Source organism: Melopsittacus undulatus, chromosome 7 (assembly GCF_012275295.1).
Source record: "Melopsittacus undulatus isolate bMelUnd1 chromosome 7, bMelUnd1.mat.Z, whole genome shotgun sequence".
Taxonomy (NCBI): domain Eukaryota; kingdom Metazoa; phylum Chordata; class Aves; order Psittaciformes; family Psittaculidae; genus Melopsittacus; species Melopsittacus undulatus.
In genome coordinates, this window is record NC_047533.1 from 71,754,683 (window position 1) to 71,774,808 (window position 20,126).

At 44.5% G+C, this 20,126-nt stretch overlaps 1 protein-coding gene across 5 annotated transcripts in view; it reads left to right on the plus strand.

Annotated features, from left to right (window-relative positions):
- Positions 1-2,797: 2,797 nt before the first annotated feature.
- RUFY3 (RUN and FYVE domain containing 3) overlaps positions 2,798-20,126 on the plus strand; it is a 46,359-nt gene continuing 29,030 nt past the window's right edge. For 2 of the 5 annotated variants that reach the window (XR_004549836.1, XM_034064419.1), the window contains exon 1: positions 2,798-3,107. Coding sequence is in view for 4 of the 5 variants with exons in the window: in XM_034064419.1 (XP_033920310.1) it covers positions 2,801-3,107 (307 nt within the window). In the remaining variant the exon portion in view is untranslated. Of the gene's footprint in view, positions 3,108-9,105; positions 9,590-20,126 lie in introns of those variants that run through there. The other 3 variants (XM_034064420.1, XM_013127380.3, XM_034064422.1) reach the window with 3 other exon arrangements.

Here is a 20,126-nt window from a genome sequence, read left to right on the forward strand (position 1 = left end):
CCCTGCCATAGAGTTGCCTGGGTCATGCAGGCAAAGTTGAGGCTTTCTTCAAGAGGTTGCTGAACATGTGTTCTCATTTGACTATGTTCTCTGCATCTTGATGGCCTTAGGTGAGATGTGAAACATATCAGCTGTGGGGATAAAGATGTCCTTCGCCTGTGCTTTCTTGTCTTCCCTTACTGTGTGCAGCAACCAACAGAGTTAGCCTCTTGCTTTTTCCAGAGAGAAATGCAAGGCTTAGAGCTGGTACCAGCTTTAGCAAGGAGGGGGACAGAGCTTCCCAAAACTGCACCTTGTATTAACCCTGTGCTGGGATCACGATGGAGGCCACCACTGATAATGCCAAGCTATGCTCCTGAGGTCATTGAAAGGTAGCATGTTGGATAAAAAGCAGCTTTTTCTGGTGAAGAATGGTGTGTAACAGTCATCATATGAGATGAGAAAAAGATCCAGCAGATCTCAGTACAGCACTTGCCCATGTACATTTCACATTTTGTACAAAACTGAAAGGCTGATGATGGTTCGTAGATCTGCAATCAAGCTGTAAGTATCCATGGCAGCTTTGTGGTGCCTTGAAAAGCTTTAGGCAGCTTGCATGCAAAGTTCTGGCAACTTCCATCTAAGCAATAAATAAGAGAAACACTAAATTAGTGCACCATCACAGACCCAAGGAACATAACAATGAGGCCATACGGAAGAGGGAGCTCAGTGTTTCGGCATACCCGGCACAGGAAGCCAGCAGATGGCCCAGCACTGTAATGAAGATTAACCACAACATTAAGTTCAGTTGGTTAGTTCAGAGATTGGACAAAGCCATGAATAGCTCACTCCCGTATGGTTTTATGAATGAGTGATTGTGGGAAGGCCATGCGAGGGAAGGCATTGTGATGTTCTAAGAGATGCTTCTTAGAGGGATGTTTTGAGCTGAAGGGAAATCCTTGGTGCTAAACAGGTTTTGAAGATCTCTGTGAAAAGGGGCTATGCAAATAAGGGGAAGACCATGGATGATGGTCATGAAGATAAATGAGAAGTGGAGCAAGGTTGTGGTTAATGCTGTTTTTTGGCTGGGATTTTTTTTCCTTCCAGCAGTGCTTCTGGAGAGGGTTCTCATAGTGCCAAGTGACACTGAATGGCACTTGTCCTCACCAGGCTCCTGCTTGGTGAGTGCTGGCTGCTTTGCTCAGAAGGGGCTGGTCCTGGGGTCTGCCTCAACAGCACCTAACACAGGTTAGCATTTAAACACTTGGGCAACAGCCACATCTCACGTGAGTTGCCCCACGTGGCTGTGGAGATACCTGCCCCTGCATTGTTGCAGTGCTTCAAGCAAGCAGATGGAAATTCAAGAGACAGTCCTTTGTGCACTTAAATATGAATGATTTGCGTTTAAAAAGCACGTAGTGTGTAGCAAGCTCTAAGGAGAGGTAGAAGGTGCTCTGTTGGCTTTCTACACATGGCAAGCAGTCCTTGGTGGGCGATCAGCATCCAGAGAAAGCCTGGCTTGGCTTTGAAAGTGTGAGCAGAAAAAGCACAGTGGCAGAGAGGTGGACAGTGCTTTTTCTGCATCACAACCTGAAATTTCTATTGATGCAAGGTAAGGAAAATACATTGAATACTTCAGAAGGAAATTCTCCTGCTGCTGCTGCCTTAAATTTTGTCAAAGCTTTCCTCATTGTCTTCCATAATACTCCACCACAGTCTGGGTGTTGTTTCACTCTTGCTAGCACTGGAAAACTGAACTTCAAACGTTCAGCTTTGAGATTTGGAAAACGAGTTAAAGCATCTGTTAAATCAGTTGCAGCAAACCAGCAACCTGTTTCAGCTTCACCACAGGGCACTGAATGCAGGATGTTCTTTAGAAGCAGGCAGATTTGTGTTCTCCCTTCTTACTGACAGCACTACAGTCCACAGTAACTGCCCTGCCTTAATGAGAAGTCTATTACTGCCTTCAGAGAAATAATCCCCTAAGTGAAATTCCAATTGGCATGGTCTATGTGGTAGTTGTGGTAGTAAGGAATATATTTGGACCTTGTATTGTCACCTCTTGTCAAGAGAATATGAAAACCTTGTTGATGGGATCTTGCCCTTGGGAATGCGAGGGGGAGGCAGGATGTGGTGCAATAGCTTTTCTTTGTGGGTGAGTTAAAAACCATGTGCGAGTCCAACTTCCTTGTTGCTGTACGAAGGGGTTTTCTTAAGGTTAAAATCTGTGTTTCCCTGTGCAGGCTCTGGTCCCATGAAGGTATCTTTACATGTACAAGGCTGCCGCTTCCTTCCTTCTGGCCCGATGTAGAAACAGTGAAACACAGGTGATGAGATGGCATTTAACTGGAACAGGGCGGGTGGTGTTTGTAGCAGGGTGGGAGGCTTATGGTAGAAGCTGAGGTCGGTTCACCTTGGTTTTGATAAAGCCTGAGAAAGACGACTTGGCAGCAATGACAAAGGAAGTGTTACGGGTATGAGGCTGGAGGCAAACAAACCTCGCAGAAGGGTGGACACAAGGCTCTCTCCACACCGCCTGCAGTCTGGCTGTCCGGTGTCGGTCAGCCGGCGGTGACCCATCCGTCGGGGAGCGGAGGCCTGCTGCCCCGGGCCGAGGGGAGAGCTCCTCCGCGGAGCCGGGCCGGGCTCGGGCCGCCGCAGTCCCGGCACCGCCGGGCCCCGGGCAGCGGCAGGTGGGTGCGGGTCGGGCCGGGCCGGTTCGGGTCCGAACCAGCCGCTCCTCCCCGCAGCGAGGGCGGACCGGGGCGGGCCGAGGCGGGCAGCGGCCCTGCTTCCCGGCCGGGGCGGGGCCCTGGCGGCGATGGCGGAGGCGGAGCGGGCGTCGCTTGTGCCGCCGCTGCCTGAAAGTTCCCGGGACGGGGCCGCTACGGAGCTGCCCCCCTCCATGGAGCAGCGGGACGAGCCCGCAGAGGCGGCGGCGGCCTTGGAGGAGGAGGAGGAGGCGGCGTCGCCTGCCTCGCCTGCCTCGCCGCCGTTCTTCCTCCTCTACCCCGGCCATGGAGGCGCGGCCGCCGCCGCACCGCCCGGTGTGTGGAGACCCCCGGCGCCCCGCGGCGGGGACCCCCTGCCCGTGCTGGTGCTGAGCTATCCTGGGCCGGCCGGAGCCCGTGAGTAGCTGCGGGGCTCCGGCTCCTCCCCGGGCGGCCGGAGCTTCCCTCAAGGCGGGGTGGTGCGGGTGAGGGGGGGCCGGGGGTACGCGGCAAGGCTGAGGGTGCATGGAGCGGTGCCCGGGAGGTTTGGAAGGCACCTTGCCTTTGGCTTGGGGTGTAGTTATGGGGTGGGCAACCGTGCTGGCATCGAGGGCAAGGCGAAGGCGTTTATGAGGGGTACATGGCGAGGCTGAAGTGTGTTGCTGCCTGTGGGGCGGGGTGGGTGGGTGGCAAAGAGTTTTCTGCTTGGTAAGATCGCTTGTCGTGTTCTTGCGGTGTATTTGGGTGAGCCGGAGTACTGTGAAGTAGGTGTTGTGTTTTAAAAGCAAACAAAACCTACGTGTATGGGTGTATATAGAAGAGGTCTCCCCCTTTCAGTCCATCCATCTTGAAAGGAGTGAATAGCTGCAGCTTCTGGGCTTGGGCCGGGGTGTGGGTGACCACCTCTTTGCCTTTGCTGTGTCTCCTCCTGCCTGTGTTCACTCCCATACTAGCTGATTATTTGGGGAGGATATCTTTCCCCCTCTCTCGCCCTCCTCCTCATCCCCCCACACTCCAGCAGAGCACTAACCCGTGAAGGAAAAGCCCATTTCTGTAATGCCAGCAGCAGGTAAATGACACAGCTTTGCTTTGAGCTACTTGAAGGGTTGTCTCTGATGGCGAACTTTTGTCCGCAGTCCAAAACTCCCTCCGCAATGAGTTGCTTAAACTGAGAGTGTCCTGTCAAAACCTTCATTATTACTTCTCTCCAATCAGGAAATCTTTACCGAGTGTAGTCCTGTGATGTGTATGTGAAGTACTGAGCTATTTCTGATAGATAATAAGCTTCTAAGAAAAATATGTAACCTTAGCCATCCTATTTTTGCTGTTCAAACTTCGTTGTAAGGTTTCTGTGTAGATGTGGCCAAACTGAGGCACTGAGGTGAGCAGCAGTGGTTCACAAGGAGTTAGTGTAAAACCTCACTTGTTGGACAACGCTTTATCCCTCGTGTGAGCCTTGTTCAAGTGGCTGTTCATGTAGGCTTTGTGGAAGACCCTTATACAATAAATGTACATGTTTCCTTGTTCTTTGCTGACTCTGAGGTAATAGATGTCTCTGCAATATCCTATGTCAAAGCCTCCTCAGGAAGCATCAGTGATTGATGTGGTGATAGCAGTGTCTGAAGGGAGCACAGAGCATGATCTGCTCTCATGGTGTCTTGGAATCTGTTTCTCCCAGGGCAGACTCTGTAAATATCTTTTTCATCATGTCTTGCTTTTTTTGTTGTGTTATTCCCGGTTCTCATGTCTGTAAGAGCATTTATCACTGAGCAGCAGGAGCAATGGATTCTGCTGCTGTCTTGCTCATTCACTTGCTGCTTTGGGTTGACCCCCAGTCAGTGGGTTGAACTTCACTCAGGAGCTGACAGTATGTTGTGTGCTTAAATGCTGATGCTCATCCTGGCTATCTGTAGAGTAACGTGGCCTTACAGGTATTATCCCTTCTTGTATCTCATATAAATGACAGTCATTCTGTGCAGTGGTGTTACTCGTGGCCCGGGTTATGAAGACTGTTATGTCTGTGCTCTGCTTCTCCTTTTTCCACAGTAGTACGTGAAGTGACTCTTCATGTCTGCTTCCCTTGATCCTTCAGTGCTAGAATTACTTTAAGAGTTAAGGTAAACCAAGGAGTGTGAAGAAGGCTATTTTTGCAGCTTGTGTGTGTATTAAAAACATCCCAGTGATACACTTTATGGAGACTAGTTCCCCTCTATGTAGCTGTGAAATGAAAGAAGCAATGCAAGTGAAGGATGTTTCCTGCTGCATCACAAGTTCCTCCCTTCAGCCCCTGAAGGCTGTTATTTCCATGATTAGTAATAAAAATAACTACTCTGTATTGGCATTTATGTGTTCTAGTGCAGGGAGAGACCAATACACTGAAAAGTCAATACTTCAGAATGTTTTTGAGGTTTATTTAGGCTTGGGGTTTTTTGTGTTACGACCCAGTGGTTAAAGTGTTGTCTCTCAAGAGGTCTTACGACAGGATTGAAGGGTACATTAAGCTGCTTTTTAGGTACAGGTGTTTCCAGACAGACAGAAGGAACAAGAAGATTTACTTAAACATGCTGAGCTGCAGGAACTACAGTGAAAGCAACTTGATTATGCTGGCTTTACAAACAAAACCACAGCAAATAAAACCAACCCTGCCAAACTAATTCCTTGCTCCCACTGAAAGCCTACCAGATACCATGATACTTCGAGTTTTCCTTCCTGTTTTTTAATGGTATCCTCAATTAGGGGATTTACTTGAATCCTTAAATAATATCTCTGCATTTCACAGTAGGGAGACAAAAACCAGTTTGTCCCTTATTCTAGAAATTAAGGAATTGTGTCACTGCTTTTCAGGCTGTTAAACCTTCTTTTGCCTGCTTACATTTTTAGCATGCGGGGTTCAAAGTGCTGCTGCTGTTTGAGGTAATACATGAATCTGTGCTGACAGAAGAGTAAGAAATGGGCTTTGCAGTGTAGATGCTTTGTTACTAATTTCAGATTATATTCCACCTAAGAGATTGCCTGGAGAGAGGCTATTGGAAGAGCATATGATTTGTGGAATAGCAGCTCTGTTGGTTCTTAAATCAGGCACAACCCTGATGCTGTTTGTAGTCATCTCAACCAGTAAAGCCATTGCTGGACAGCACGTTGATGTGAAGTTGAAGCAGAAGTGAAAGAGAGAGCAAGTCATGTTCATAGGTTTGCTAGGAGCAGGTTTTCACGTGTCAGGCAAGAGCATGGGCAGAAAATCGGAACATCAGAATTGTTTCCCTTAGAAATTGGGAGCTTCCTTACTGGACCAGGCTGCCAGGCTTGTGGGTCTGATAGAGCAGCCACAAACAGCTTACAAGCATTAGGAGAACTTGGAGGAATCTGCTCATGATTCATATTTGTCATAGGCTGCAATATAAAGACTTGCATTTCTTCATAGTCTGAAGTAATAGTCTCCTCTGCCAACACTGGCACTTTGCTGTACAGCTGCTTTGCTGTACACAGTGATGGGGAAAGTTTTATCATAAAGTCTGAAGTTCAGCTTGCTGGCACTGGAGGTGAAAGTACACCCAAAGGTGCCCCTTGGAGCCCAAAAGGCTGTTTGGGAATTTGGCTTTTATTGCTTAGATGATTCTAAGTTACTCAGCTTTTGAAACTAAAAATACTTCCCAGTACAGCTGAGCTTTCAGATCCTGGTGCTGATGGAGTGCCTTGCTCTCAGGTGGTTAGTCCAAAAATTACAGCACAGTCAATCTCTAATTCTTTAATCATGACAACATTTTTGCAAGAACTGCCTTGTTTTGTCATCTAGCCAAAGCCTCCGTCTGCCTTTGCCAAAGTGTGGCTAACATGAGGGTTTTGTAAGACCAGCCAAAGCTGTCGGACTTGTTCGAGAAAGTGGTTCTTTGTGAATAACTCCTCTTCATCTATACCTGCGCTTGGTTCTCTTTCATCCGTGGGCAACCTCTTGGATCCTGATGGAGTTTTACCAGTAGGCCTTGAGTTGCACAGTAGTTTTATCAAAGAAATTATGAAAATACAAATATTCGATATCTTTCTCTTTTTTTCATCAGTGTTTCTAAGTATATCCATGCTACGTATATTTTTTTTCCTTACAGGACTAGAAGGTAGTTTTAGAGTGGTGAAGTAGCTCTGTTTTAAGGTGGCGATTGTTAAGTGGTATGTTGTGTCCAAAGCTTTGTTTTAAGCAAATAAAAATCAAACTAATAAACTGAAATTATTTCAAGTTGGAAAATTATTTTCCATGTACTTTAAGTATCCTTGTGGAGTATTTGCAGCAGGATCATGGTGTAGAAGAGCCTGAAAATAGAACTGAGGTGGTCAGGGCAGACTGGCTTCATTTATTTCTTCATGTTAAGAAGTAAATTGTATAAAAGAAATCCAGTGGGAGTTGAACAGTTACTTACTTGTTTTTAACAGAGCTCTGCTGTGATGCTGTGATTCAGCTTGCCAGTGCTGAGTTCAGTTGAAGACCTGTGTTGTGAAACAGGAACTCCTGGGTCACACCTAAGGCTGTTTGCTTTTCTAATTGGTCCAACCAAAACAGAATTAAACTGTCTGAGGATTAGGTATGTTGGACACCACTTTATGCAGGAGCTTATGGTGCTATGTTGATTCTAAGGAGTTTATCTTGATCATTTGCTGCTTGCTTAGACTCTTTCAAAAGGTTAGCAGGAGGGACCAGCTGTTCTCCTGTAGCTGTTTGTATATGGCCATTTCCACTGGGTTAAGAGCAGTGAAACTACAGGTTGTCATTGATGACAGGATGTATACGTATCACAGGAATTAAAATGCTGTCAGCACAGTTTATAAGCCCCATTCTCTCTCGGGAAGGAGGAACAATAGTAGCTGTTGTTGTTCATGTAATAACTCTCCTTTGCATCACTGTGATAACACACTACATGGCTCTTTGTTTGCTTTAGTCTGAGGGGGGCAAAGAGTTGCTGAGTCAAAATGTTATGCACTGAGCAGGAGGCTTTCACTAAAAGCAACTTCTCCCTCTTGCCTGTCAGAACTGACAGCTCTTAACCCTTTTTGCCAGTGTTAGGAGGTTATTATGTAATGGGTGCTTTTCTTCAAAAGCTTGTATGTGCTGGTATGCTGAACTCTGTCAAATGATGAGGTTTTGTATTGCACAGCCTTAAGCAATAGATGTACGTCTTTGTATCTCTTCAGGGAAGAGAAAGTACAGAGAATAAGGTCCAATGCATTAATCATTCATGTGTTCCTATAAATATACTGTTCTGGTGAACAGTCAGCCTTGGCCAAATTTAGCTGGGGGGACTAGGCATCCATTTCAGGTAGATGCACCATTATCTGCTCTCCGTAGGTACACTGGAGCCACCCAGGAATCAAGATAAACTAATTTAGTGTTGCCTGATCTCACAGTTCAGGTGGGTGGTGACACTGTGTCCTGTGCCCTGGTTAAATAGTAACCTCCGGAATAAGGAGGGTGTCTGTGACCTGGGACCTCTTGTCCAGGGAAATGGAGGAGATGGAGCTGGTTGGGAAGTGACAGAGCAGCACAGCACTATTGCCTGTTCTTGAGTCATTGAAAGCCTGCTTGTCTGCCTGCTGAGGGGCAGTACTGCTTCATCAGCCTCACCTGAGCTGTACCAATTTTCAGGTGAGGTTTTGAAGCACTGGTATTCTGTCATGAATCTTATAGATGTTTGTGGTATTCACCCTTGTTGTTCTTCTGTGTGCATGTGCTGTCCTAAAAAAGCTTAATCCTTGATCACTGTAGTGCTTGGAGCCAGGTCTTTCCCCCCCTCATTGTTTCCCTAAAAGAATAAATCCATCTGAACATTGTTTTGTGTGTGGGAAATCTTAGCTCAAAGGCACCCTTTGGGAAGGTAGCATGGCAACTAAAACACAAACCATGACTTGCACACTTACTATGAAAACAAAGGTGGTACTTTAATTCCTGTAGTGGCATCCAGGCATGCGAAAGGAATACAAATGTGGCTTTGTATTCCTCATGCTGCCAGTCTGTGCCTCTTTTGTAGTATGGAGATGACGGATGAGAAACCTGCATGGTGCCTTATGCTTGCTCCCAGATGGACTAGCACAGCCCGATGAGAAGGTGCTGTGCTTGAAGAGAGCCTAATTGCCGTCCCTGCATCAGCATCCTGGGAATCACTTGCCCTCCGCTCGGAGCAGCTGATCACATGAGCCTGATTTTTCAGTTCAGTTCATTAGTCAGCCATTTTGGTCACCACCCTGCTCACTGCGCACAGCCAATCCTGTCGGCACTCCGGCTTTGCTGGGAGGAAGAGACCAGCAGTGTGATTCTGGCAAACCTGGATATCCATCTCTGCATTCTCCCTTTGTTTTTGCTTGGGTAATCAGCAGAGGAAGCTGTTCCTTTTCCTTGTGCTGCTTTGCTTTATTTTTTTAATAGAAATATATTTTTTGCCTTGTTTTTTCCCACCCCCTGGCTTTGATGCAGCAGCCAGGTCTCCTGTGGGTGCTTGGGATCAATAGCCTCTAGCACAGCTGAAGACGACAACAGTTGGTGGCAAGAAGGGAGGACGAGAGGAGCCTGAAGGAGCAGCGTTTTTACCTTGCTTTATATATGAAAAGGCCAGAGCAGCCTGTGCGACCCTGAGCACATCTGCCCTTTAACAGCAAGGTATTTCTCATTTTCTTCTTCGGAAAGCTTTTCAGTCCTGATTTTTCCCCCTGTTCCCGTTGTTGTTGTACCAGCTGAGTCATCATGTCTGCTCTGACGCCTCAAAGCGACATGCCAACCCCCACCACAGACAAGATCACTCAGGCTGCCATGGAGACCATCTATCTTTGCAAATTCCGAGTGTCGATGGATGGAGAATGGCTCTGCTTGCGTGAGCTGGACGACATCTCACTGACACCTGACCCAGAGCCTACCCATGAAGGTACGGACCGGTTCCCTGCCTCGGGATCCCTGCACCCATCGCATTCTTACTGACGAGGTGGGAGGGGTGTCTCCAGGATGAGATGCTCTCGTGCTGCCTGGAGAACCCTGGACACCGTTTGACAAGTTAGAAAGCCACACTGGTGCTTTAGACTGCCCTTAGAATTTGCTGTGTCTTTCACAGTCCCCCCTGGGAGAGAGATTCATGCTTAACTGTTAGTATTTTTTAAGATGTAGCTGGAAAGATCAGCTTTGTAGGTCTCAGGAAGGAAGATAACTGTGATATGTGCTTAGTGATGCATTTAATCGCAATTGTACTCTTAAAGCAGGGCTTATAGCTTTATTAGCTGCCAGCTTATACGAATGGAGCACATTGGCAAAACACGGCCCTGTGTCTGCATATGGTCTGTGGGTAGTTTTTGGAAAGCCCCAAGTGATTACGCAGTTGGGCCCGTTGTCAGGTGATGATACCATCACACATCTGCTCACTCGCTTCTGGTGAGCATGCTGCTGTTTATACTGGCTTGGAAGCCTGAAAAGTGTAATGTATCTTGCTTTCTTCTTGAAAAGGGCTTTGTTATCTGGGTTGGGGGTGAGAGCATGTTAATACCACCAGGTCATGTAAAATGAGGTTTGAAAGCTTTGTGATACTAAAAACACAAGAGGTCATACATGCACTGCTCTACCAATAAAAAGTAGGGAAGAAGGAGGTTTGGTGTATTTCTGCTGGAATTTTGGCCAGTAACCAGTGCTATCACCAACACTGCCAGGTTCTAAGTGCCCCTTTGCTGCATGCTGAGTGTCTTTGGCTCTTACAGTGAGAGGGATCCATCTTTTTATGCCTGACCCTTTTCCTGTAAGCACTGAAGTGTCACTCCACCAAGTAGTCTTGCTTGGCCCATTTGATGCTGACTTATCAAGCCAGTAATGTTTTATATTGTCATCTTGCTGGATGAGGCAACTTAAACTGTGGTAAGGATTTGAGCTTTAACATTAGTTCCCAGGTGATAAATCGTATTTGACAGCTGCTTCCAGTGGTGGCAGCCCTTGGCTCTGGATTTGCTTGCCAGATTCTTAGTCACGCAATGGGATACTAGGCAGAGGTTTCAAAGGCAGAGCCTAATGCTCCCCTGGAAGCATGTCCTGAGATTTCAGGGGGGTGCTGTAGGCACAGGAATGCAGAACCAGAGTAGTGAGCACAGGGTGAGCCAAGGATGCAATAATTCTTATACCTGTATGGGGTGCAGACCATTTCAGACCTTGCTTGGTCTCACTCATCTGTTTTTGGACTTCAGTGTTTTGGGGTTTTGAACAGTACATTCTAGTATAGGTGAAATGATTTTTATATATTCTCTCTACCTCTTTCATAAATAGTACCTACTCTCTTGGCTTGTCACATTGTAGTCAGTAAATGGCCTTCCAAGCAGCCTAGGGCTCTTCTCTTAGTATAGCCTGGAAAACCTTGCAGTCACACTATCAGTCAGTCCTGCAGAGCCTTACTTTTTGTATGCATCTCTTTCCTCTCTGTTTGCCTTCTTGCTCTGAGCAAATTCATGGGGAAAGTAGGCTTGGCTGAATCCAGTGTCTGTAATGGAGCTTTTCTGGGTTGCCTTACTGAAATACCTGAATATTCAGTGTTTTGAATGTATCTGTACACTTCAGTGTATAGATTTCCCCCTGGCTTGCCTAGGTAAGCAATTCTAACACTAATACTAGACTAACCATTCCCCAACTAGAAAAATAATTGATTTTAAAGCTTCAATTACAGTCACTGTCTTGCAAGTACCATAAAGGATTAGAAATCAGCAAAGGGTTAATATTAGCTTATTTCATTGCCATTGTATTTAATTCTGTATCAAAAAAATGAATAGAGCTGTATCATAATGACCTTTACAGAGATGCTTATACATTCATAAAGTAAGGTTGCTTGTTGAAAGCCTGTGAGACTGGTTATTTTGGGGAAGTGAGCGGTGGTTGAACCCAAGTTGTGTTTTTAACAGATAGAAGGTCAGGAAGAAATGTGCATAGTAGAAAAGCTGACACAGCTTTATCCCTAGTGTTCAAACTGGTGCTACTGCATCAGCACTGCTGCTGTGTCCTCGCTGTGTGTGCAGGACAGGCGTTCAGTGCTTGTCTGAGAGAAAAAGCAGGGCAACTAAGATCTGAGGCTGGTGTGTCTTGTAAATACTTCCATAAAACTGATGTAAAAAGGTGGGGATTATGAAGAAGGAGGGGAAAAGAAGCTGAGAATTCTGTCAAAAGCACAACAAAAGGCTGCATTTTTTTCCCCTTGCAAATCAAGACACATAAAAATAGTATATTGCAGCAGCAAATCCAACAGTTTGTTGTCATCAGCATTTGAAGTCTCCAGTTGCTGTTCTTCAGCTCTTGCTGCTTCCTGACAGTTTTTTGCTGCTGTCATCTGCTATGCCCTAGCCCACAAGCAGCCATCCTGCCTTCCACCTCCCTGTGTACCCATCGTGTGGTCCTTGTTGTGCATCGTAGGTGTCTGCACCCATCCTTGCATCCTAGAACTGCCTGCCTATAGTGTCATAGGGAGAAGAGGAAGAGCATGGATATGGGCAGTGGGGAAGTAAGAAGAGAAGACAAAGGGTCAGGAACACAATGGGGAAGGTTAAAAATGCAATGGGAAAATAAGATGGTAGTCTTGAAGAGTTCAATGGCTGTAAGCTTCTGCTGGGCTGGCTGCTCTTCTGTAGGGTCCTGTGAATGACTCAGTTGTTATATGGAGGATGAGTGGTCCTAAGTGTTTCCTCTCGTGGGTCCCTGGCTTTTTCAGCTGAGTTATCTTACAGGCCTTGCACCTTCAGGCTTTACTTTGTACCACTGGCTGTGGTGTGAGTTTCCACTTTGCTGTTTTTAAAGATGTTTTTGTTTCCTTGAACCTATACCAAAGGTAAGGCAAAAAAGTAAAATATCTGAGAAAACAGAGTTGTGATAAGCAAGAAGCTTCAGTACTTTCTTCTTTCTCTTTCCAATTGAAGTAGTTTGTTAATAGTGGTTAGTTTTACTATATTTCCTTTTTTGTTATTTATTTAAAACAGATCACTTGGGAGTTTTGCCTCATCCAGGAAGAGGTGTAATAAGCAATTCTAATCTGCTCTGGTTTGATATTCCTATCCAGATAGATCATATTTTAATTCCAGTGAGAGAGAGGCATCAGAATAGTTTTAATCTTAGAATTGGGGTGCCAGGGGAGCTAGAGGCTGGGACAGGGAGAGAGTTAGTGATGTTGAGTGCATAGTGGTAAGCACAGTCTTACTCACTGGTGTTTAAAAACAATAGGCATTCTCCTGTGGTCGTGATGTTTTCTAGTAAGTCCAAGCCCAGTTCCACTACTTTTTAAGCCAAAGGCAGTATACTTTGGGAGATGGATTCAGAGCTGAGCTGGAACAGTGTAAATCTGGAGTAATTCCATTCCTGACAGAGAGTTGGTTGTTTCTGAGTGTAACGCTGAGTAAACAAGTTTTAGTCAAGTTAGGAGAAGCATGTACCATTAGTAGAGTTGCTGAGTTTCTGGCTGCTTGTATGTATTCAATATAGCATCTAATATGGATGCTCAATTTAACAATAAAAGTTTGTTATTGATGCACAGTTTTCCAGTTGTTTGGAACAATTCTGTGTGTATGAAAAGATGATGATTTTGCTACATATTGTAATCTGCTTGGTTCAGAGAAATTATTTCATTTTTTTAAGCAGTGGTTCTTCATTAGGTAATAAGAACTTCACTGTGCTCTGCAGGCAGCACAAAATGAAATGTGACAGGAATGGCTATTGAGCTCTTGTTTGTGTGCAAGATGTAATGGTCATTGAGGCATCTTTAGGGACCAAGGTGTGAAAATATCTTGATTATTTTTCTGTAGCACTTGTATATGGGATTTGGGCCCTAATGTCAACTTTGGGACAATCTATGAAATGCAAAAAGGGTCTTACACAGTTTTACAGAATATTAAATTTCTACTTGGAATACTCAGGAGGAGCTTCATCTCAGAGCAATGGAAGTTTTAATACTCATGGGATCAGCTTGTAATTGAGAACAGAAGGAATACACATGATAACACTATGATATGAACTGCAGCTGCCAGGAATTACAGAATTACCATTTTGTATTTTTTTTAATCCTGTGCTGTTAGCACTAAAAAGGAAAAGTTATCTTTTTTGTATTACAATTTTTGGTAGGAAGGTCAGTTTGGTGGGTTTTTTCTGCTTTTTTCACCATGACTTTAAAAGTTTCGGTTTCAAACACGTTCGTGTAAAATGCCCTGAGTAGAAACTGTACAGCTCTTCCAGAAAAGCAAATGCTCTTTTCAGTGCTCAAATGCCTCTCACCCATAAAACTGTTGCACTGTTTACTAAATCGGCCTTCGGATTCTACCTTTTTTGTCTTTGGGCTTTTCCCATCACAAAAGTACTCTTAAAATACACGTGGTGGCAGAAAGCCCTGAATGGATCAAAAGGAACTGGGGGCTAGATGTAATAGAACAAATATGAAGTCAATAATATGCAGGATAAATGAAATACAATGTGTTAATGGTCATAAATCTTTTGAATAGCAGTTAGGTCCTGTAACTGTTGACAGCACGTACTGGAAAGTAATATGATAAAGATGATCATCTCCCCAGGGATGGAGATGTCCTCCTTCCTGTATTTGCACTGAATCCCATCATGATCTGGGCAGAAAAGGAGGCGTCCAAGAGAAGATGGACACTTGATCCTGAGCCAAGGGGGAGGGAAGGTTCAGTTTCTGAAAGCTCCTAAGGACAATAAGCACAATGTGCCAGCCCTCCAGCTCATCTGAAGCAATTTAGAGAAAAAGATTGAGTGCCTAATTACGGTTTATGTTTTACACTTTAGACTTTTGTAAATATTTTTCAATGCTTTAATTGAGGAATTACAATCATGAGCTTTTTTCTTTGCTCTTTTAAGCTTGTTTAGTCCAAATTAGGTCAGATCTGGGAAATGTGGAGCAGATTTATTTCCCTTAGAAATAATGAATCAAAAGTGTTGCAGAGAAACCTCTTGGGTGTCAACAAAGATGGGAAGTGAAAGATAGGGAGGAAAGGGAGAGGGGGGAAGGATTTTGTTTTTTCTTTTCCTTGTGCAAACTATCAAGTGCCAAAATAAAAGAAGAAATTTCCTGGAACAGTTATTCAGGTATTTCCCTCTGGAAAGAGGATAGTCGTGGAGAAACATTCCATGCACCTCCATGCAGTTGCAACACATGGAAATGCCTAATGGTACATACCGAGACAGGAACAAAGCTTAGGGTGGGGTACCATTAGTACATGTGATGTACATTTGCTATTTCCTCGTCCTATACATATAGCGGAGAGTGGGGTTGGAATTCCCAAGTTCTCTAGGATATTTTTCTTCCTTTTTATCTCCTCCCAGTTTGCACATATGTCACTGCTATTTCTTTTGGCACAGCACAAGCCTGAACTTAGGTCAGGATGTGCATGGCACAAGAATAATGGTCATGTCAGTCTGGTGCTGCCAAATGGGGACCTGGTGCTGCCAAACGAGGAGCAGTGTGCATTAAAGCAGAAGTGATGACAACGGCCTTTAAAAAAGAGCAAACATAATCTACCAATTTCACTCTAAAGATATTGCAGTCAGTTGTCACAATCTGTAATGAAAGCACAAGCTGTAATGTGAGGTGGAGCAGTTCTGGGCAGCTGGATGCTGGATAAAGATGCATTAAGGGAGAGAACAAAGAAGGTGGGCTCAGGACAGCAGCGAGGCAATCATGGCTGTGCTGATGCGGTCAGAGGCAATACAAATACATAACATGAACTATTAACTGCTGGTGTATATTACCTTGGTGATACTACAGCAAGCTCAGGAGCATTGGTGAAGGACAGCTATAGATGACAGAGGATAAGGGAAGCTGCCCAAGGCAGCAGCCTGCATGTTCTTCATTTTGTTCTCCTGCCCTGCACACATAGAAGTTTAGAGATGGGGTTTTTATGTAACAAGTTTTTTAAAAACAGGGTTTTCTGTAAGCTGCTTTCTAAGTTCTGAACAGATTGTTCCTGACTTTATAGGCTGCAGGCTGGCTGGTCACCTCCTGGGGTTTTGGGTTACAAGGTGTTTGAGCATGACACCGAAACTCTCTGCTGGTCCCTTGTCCTTGCTTGACACTTCATGATCCACCTGATTTTCCAATCTAATCTGCAAAATAACATTTCATACCTCTGATTAACAGCACCTTCGAGCAGCCTGATCTAGTGGAAGGTATCCCTGCCCATGGCAGGGGTTTGGAACTGAATGAGCTTTAAGATCTCTTCCAACCCAAACCAGTCTGTGATTCTATGATTGTTTCTTGACCACTTTAATTATTTCTTATTAAATGTATTATTTATAATTCCTAAGGCAACAAATACAAATTAATGCAATTTAAATAAATATAATAATCTGACTATAAGTTTCTGTTTTATGATATAAGTAGTATTTGTCCATATAGTGAAGGAGAATGGGCTAGCCTTGGGAAAAAAACCCCATGTGAATCCAATTTTGTCATGCATATTCAGTATTTCCCAGAAAGCTCTGCCAACTTTCCCCTGTGCTGTGGCCCTGAAAAGAGCAGCAAGTGGTTAGAGCAGCAGACTACAAGTTAAAATTGGACAAATTATCCTATAATGAACCCTCTGAAGAGCACATGTGTCAGCATTCCTTCCAATAGCATCCTTCTCTGGAATACTTTTTCCTATGTAGGGCATAATGAGGCATAACTGACATTGAAACTACCTGGTTATTCTGATGGCTGTTGTAAAATTTCACTTCCAGTTCAATTTTAAAGTGCCTTTGAGTGAACATGGGACTTGCGACTGTCACTCCTGGCACTCTGATTCAGGCACAGCAATGCGGCATGGTGAAGTGGTCTTGTCTCTCCTTTGTGGATGAAAAAGAGTGCTTTGAATATTAGGGCTTATATAAAAGAAAGATGTTGAGTAAAAATGGGGGATTGGGAGACAGCAACCCTTATTGCTTGACACTTCTGTTTGCAGTTGGATTGGGTTCACTCAACCATCACCTGATTCCTGCATTTAGTGTTCAGTCCTAACTTGTCTGCACTTGTGCAGGTCTTATTTTAAACTTGTTGGTTGTTTTTCCTCCTTTCCTCAGACCTTATTTCAGTCATGGCAAATCAGTAGGCTGGAGCACAGGGAATTTTAACACTAACGTGTTGGTAAAGTGCACTCCAGTTGTCTTTCCTGCTCTTGGAGTTCAGCTGCTGGCATGTTCAGTATTTATCTTGACTGTTGTGAGCAAGCTCAAAAATCACGCCTTTCCTTATCAGTAAGCAGAATATGGGGACCCTGGTCTTGCTGCAGTTTTATCTGTTTATAATCCTTCAACAGAGTTCATATTTTCTGTAAGGTTAGTACAGAAACTAACAGATTTGAGTCAAGCCTTTCATAGCCACAGGGGCATGACTGGTATTTCTCCATGGATAGAGTACTTCCTGTATCAACTTCAGCTTTTACTTCCCCAGGCTGGTGCTGGTTGTTTTTTAGGTTATTTTAGTTCTCAGCTTCTCCATATGCATTTGCTAAGAACTTCTGTACCTAAAAAAAAAAAAGCCAAGCCAAATCCTGACCTATTTAATCTGTCTTTGGAGGAACTAGATTATCACATGATGCTCGGAAACTATAGTAAGGATGCATGCATTTATTGCTTTGTTCTGAACGTATATATAGCTATATAAGTAGTTTGGAGCATTCCATCCTCTTAGTTGTACTAACAAGGTATTTACTAATAAAAGTAAAGAGAATGTGAACAAAAAATGGATGGCCTGGAAGCTGTGTGTTTTGGGAACTCAGCTTTTGTATGTAGCATGTTTTCTCAGCACTGTGTAGTAGTATTGCAGCCCACTGCTTACCAGGGTTGCCTATGGACTTGGAACTTACGCACAACAGTGCTGGGGGCTGCCAGGAGGGATAGGAGAACATCAGGATGGGAGCTGGAGAGGTACAGTGGTAGGTTGGAATATTCATAAAGGTTTCTACTACCCAGCTATTTTAGGCTATTAACTTCAATCTTAAATAATGAAGCACTCCTTCTGTTTAATAACAGCATGGAATAATTTTATGTTGGTACATTCTCCCAGGGTTCATTTTTAAAAGCTTTTATTTGTATGAGAAAGCATATCCAGTAGCAATATCCCTACTCCTGTATGAGTTGCTCCAGATTGTAATGTAACTGTTGGCTATTGCATATGTATGTGAGAAATACTACAGCAAAAATGAAGATCTGGGCAAATTCAGAAAGATAAAGTTAGGATGGAGTGGTTTTGTTGTTTCCTTTGACACTGGCTTTAAAAGACACTGTGGCTGCTATGCCAGTTAAAATGATGAGTGGGATTTTCATGGTTAATATGTTAGTGATCACAAGTACTCCAGTTCTTTTGGAAAGAACTTCCTTATGCATTAATTCCAGTGGGATATTCAGTTCCTTAATACTAAACTTCTTGGGAGTCTAGTTGGAATGAGGTAATTGTTTCATGAGGTTGTGGTCATCCTGTTTCTTAAACTTGGTGTGCATCAGTCAGAGACTTGAGTATTTTTCCAGAATAAACTAAAATATTGAGTTTGTCTTAGATGTAGCATGGCAGGGAGCACGGAAGCTATCAACTCGCAGGTCTTTGTGATTTATTGATGTATTTATTTGTGTGTATGGGATGGCTTTTTCCCTGCTATTTGGTGGAAATTCCAGACAAGCAGAGAAAACTGCAGTGTGAAAGAAAGAATTAAATGTATGCAAATGCCAGTTAGATGCATGAAGAAATGTATGAAAACATGAAACTAAGTGGTAATTAAATGTGTGCTTTTGCCTCTAAATCTATACAAATCTCATAGTGTCTGTATGCCAGTATGAATTCATGCAGTTTTTACAAGCATTTCTCACTGGAAAAGAAGGGTTATTGCCTGTAGGGATGTAATAGAAAATATATGTGACTGTGGATATTTTCTGTAACCTTTACATGAATCACTTGCTAAGGGTTAATAAATAAATGTGCCATAATCCCTTCCCCTGAAGTGGGTAGCAATTGTCCAGGCAGAGCCAGCCAAGGTCCTGTGAGGCTCTTTGCTGCCTTCTGTGAAAGGTAGCCCAGATGCTGAGTGAGGTGCAGGGGCTGTGTATTCAAGTGATGGGAAAGCAAAACCTGTTCTACTGTGTGTAAGCCTCCTCTCTCGCTGTTGTTAACATTTGTCAGAGTATATCGCAGGTTTTGGGGATATGGAGCTGAGAAAAGAAAGGCTTCGGGGAGTAGAGAGCTTTAATTGGAGGCTACATGGTGCCTGTAGGGAGGAGTTTGAAGTGACAATATCAAACATTAGCTTGTTTATGTAATGTTGCTACATGTAACATTTCCTACAAATACTGAACTTCTCAATCACACATCTGCATTTTAAATCCTACCAAAAAAAAAGAAAGAAAGAGAAAGGGGTGAAAGTTACTCATGATGGAGGGAGATCAATTTGTAGCATTCCAAGGTAGGAGTATGGTCCAGGGAAGAGCTGCACTAAGCTACAAGTGTCCTGAACCCTCACAAAGCTGTAATATCCTTGTAAGACCAAAAGCCATAAGCTGACAGGAGGGAGATTTAGATTAGACGTCAGCAAGGAGTTCTTTAGTGTGGGGGTGCTGAGGCCCTGGCACAGGTCACCCAGAGAAGCTGTGGCTGCCCCATCCCTGGCAGTGTTCAAGGCCAGGTTGGACACAGGGGCTTGGAGCAACCTGGTCTAGTGGAAGGTGTCCCTGCCCATGGCAGGGCATTGGAACTGGATGAGCTTTAAGGTCCCTTCCAACCCAAACTATTACATCCTTTAATGAAGTATAGCACATGGGAGGAGCTGGTGGTGGTGGGGAACATCACCAAGGATTTGTTCTTGCAATAGCAGGGAATTTCTCAGGTGAAACTCCTAGTGGTTCCTAGCAAGCAGAGGGAGGTTAACCCGAATGCACTTCCTGTCTGTGCCTGCCAAAATGAGAAATCCCTGCTGAACCAAAAGCTGTCTTAGTGTGTAGAGTTTATAGGGTTTTTTGCTTTAAATGCGGTGACTGTGGCTGTGCTGTTCGGGCCCTGCTGGCTCTGACAGCAGGAGGAGCAGGCAATAGCTTTTCTGTGGGAGGGGGGAGGTCCCAGTACCATGTGTACTTTGCTCAGGACTTTGGCAAGGTTGGGCTGTGAAGGGACATTCAACTGATTGCAAATGAGCACTGGGGAGAACAGGCACGTAAGTAGGGAGCTGAAAATCCCGCGGGGGTCAGACCCTCCAGGGCCTCATCTGGCTTCACTTTTTGGGTTGGAAAACAGGGAATCAGTGGGCATGCTGAAACAAGTTTCTCTTGTCCTGCCTGCTCCTCTGCCAGGATGCCTCTTCCCCAGGCCTGTCAGCGTCTGCAGGCTCCTGCCATGGGGATAGAGGTGTTTCCTGACCTAGGACTTACTAAATCAGCATCAGGAAGACAGCACAAAACCTGGGACCGAGGTCCAGGCTCAGCTGGATTGT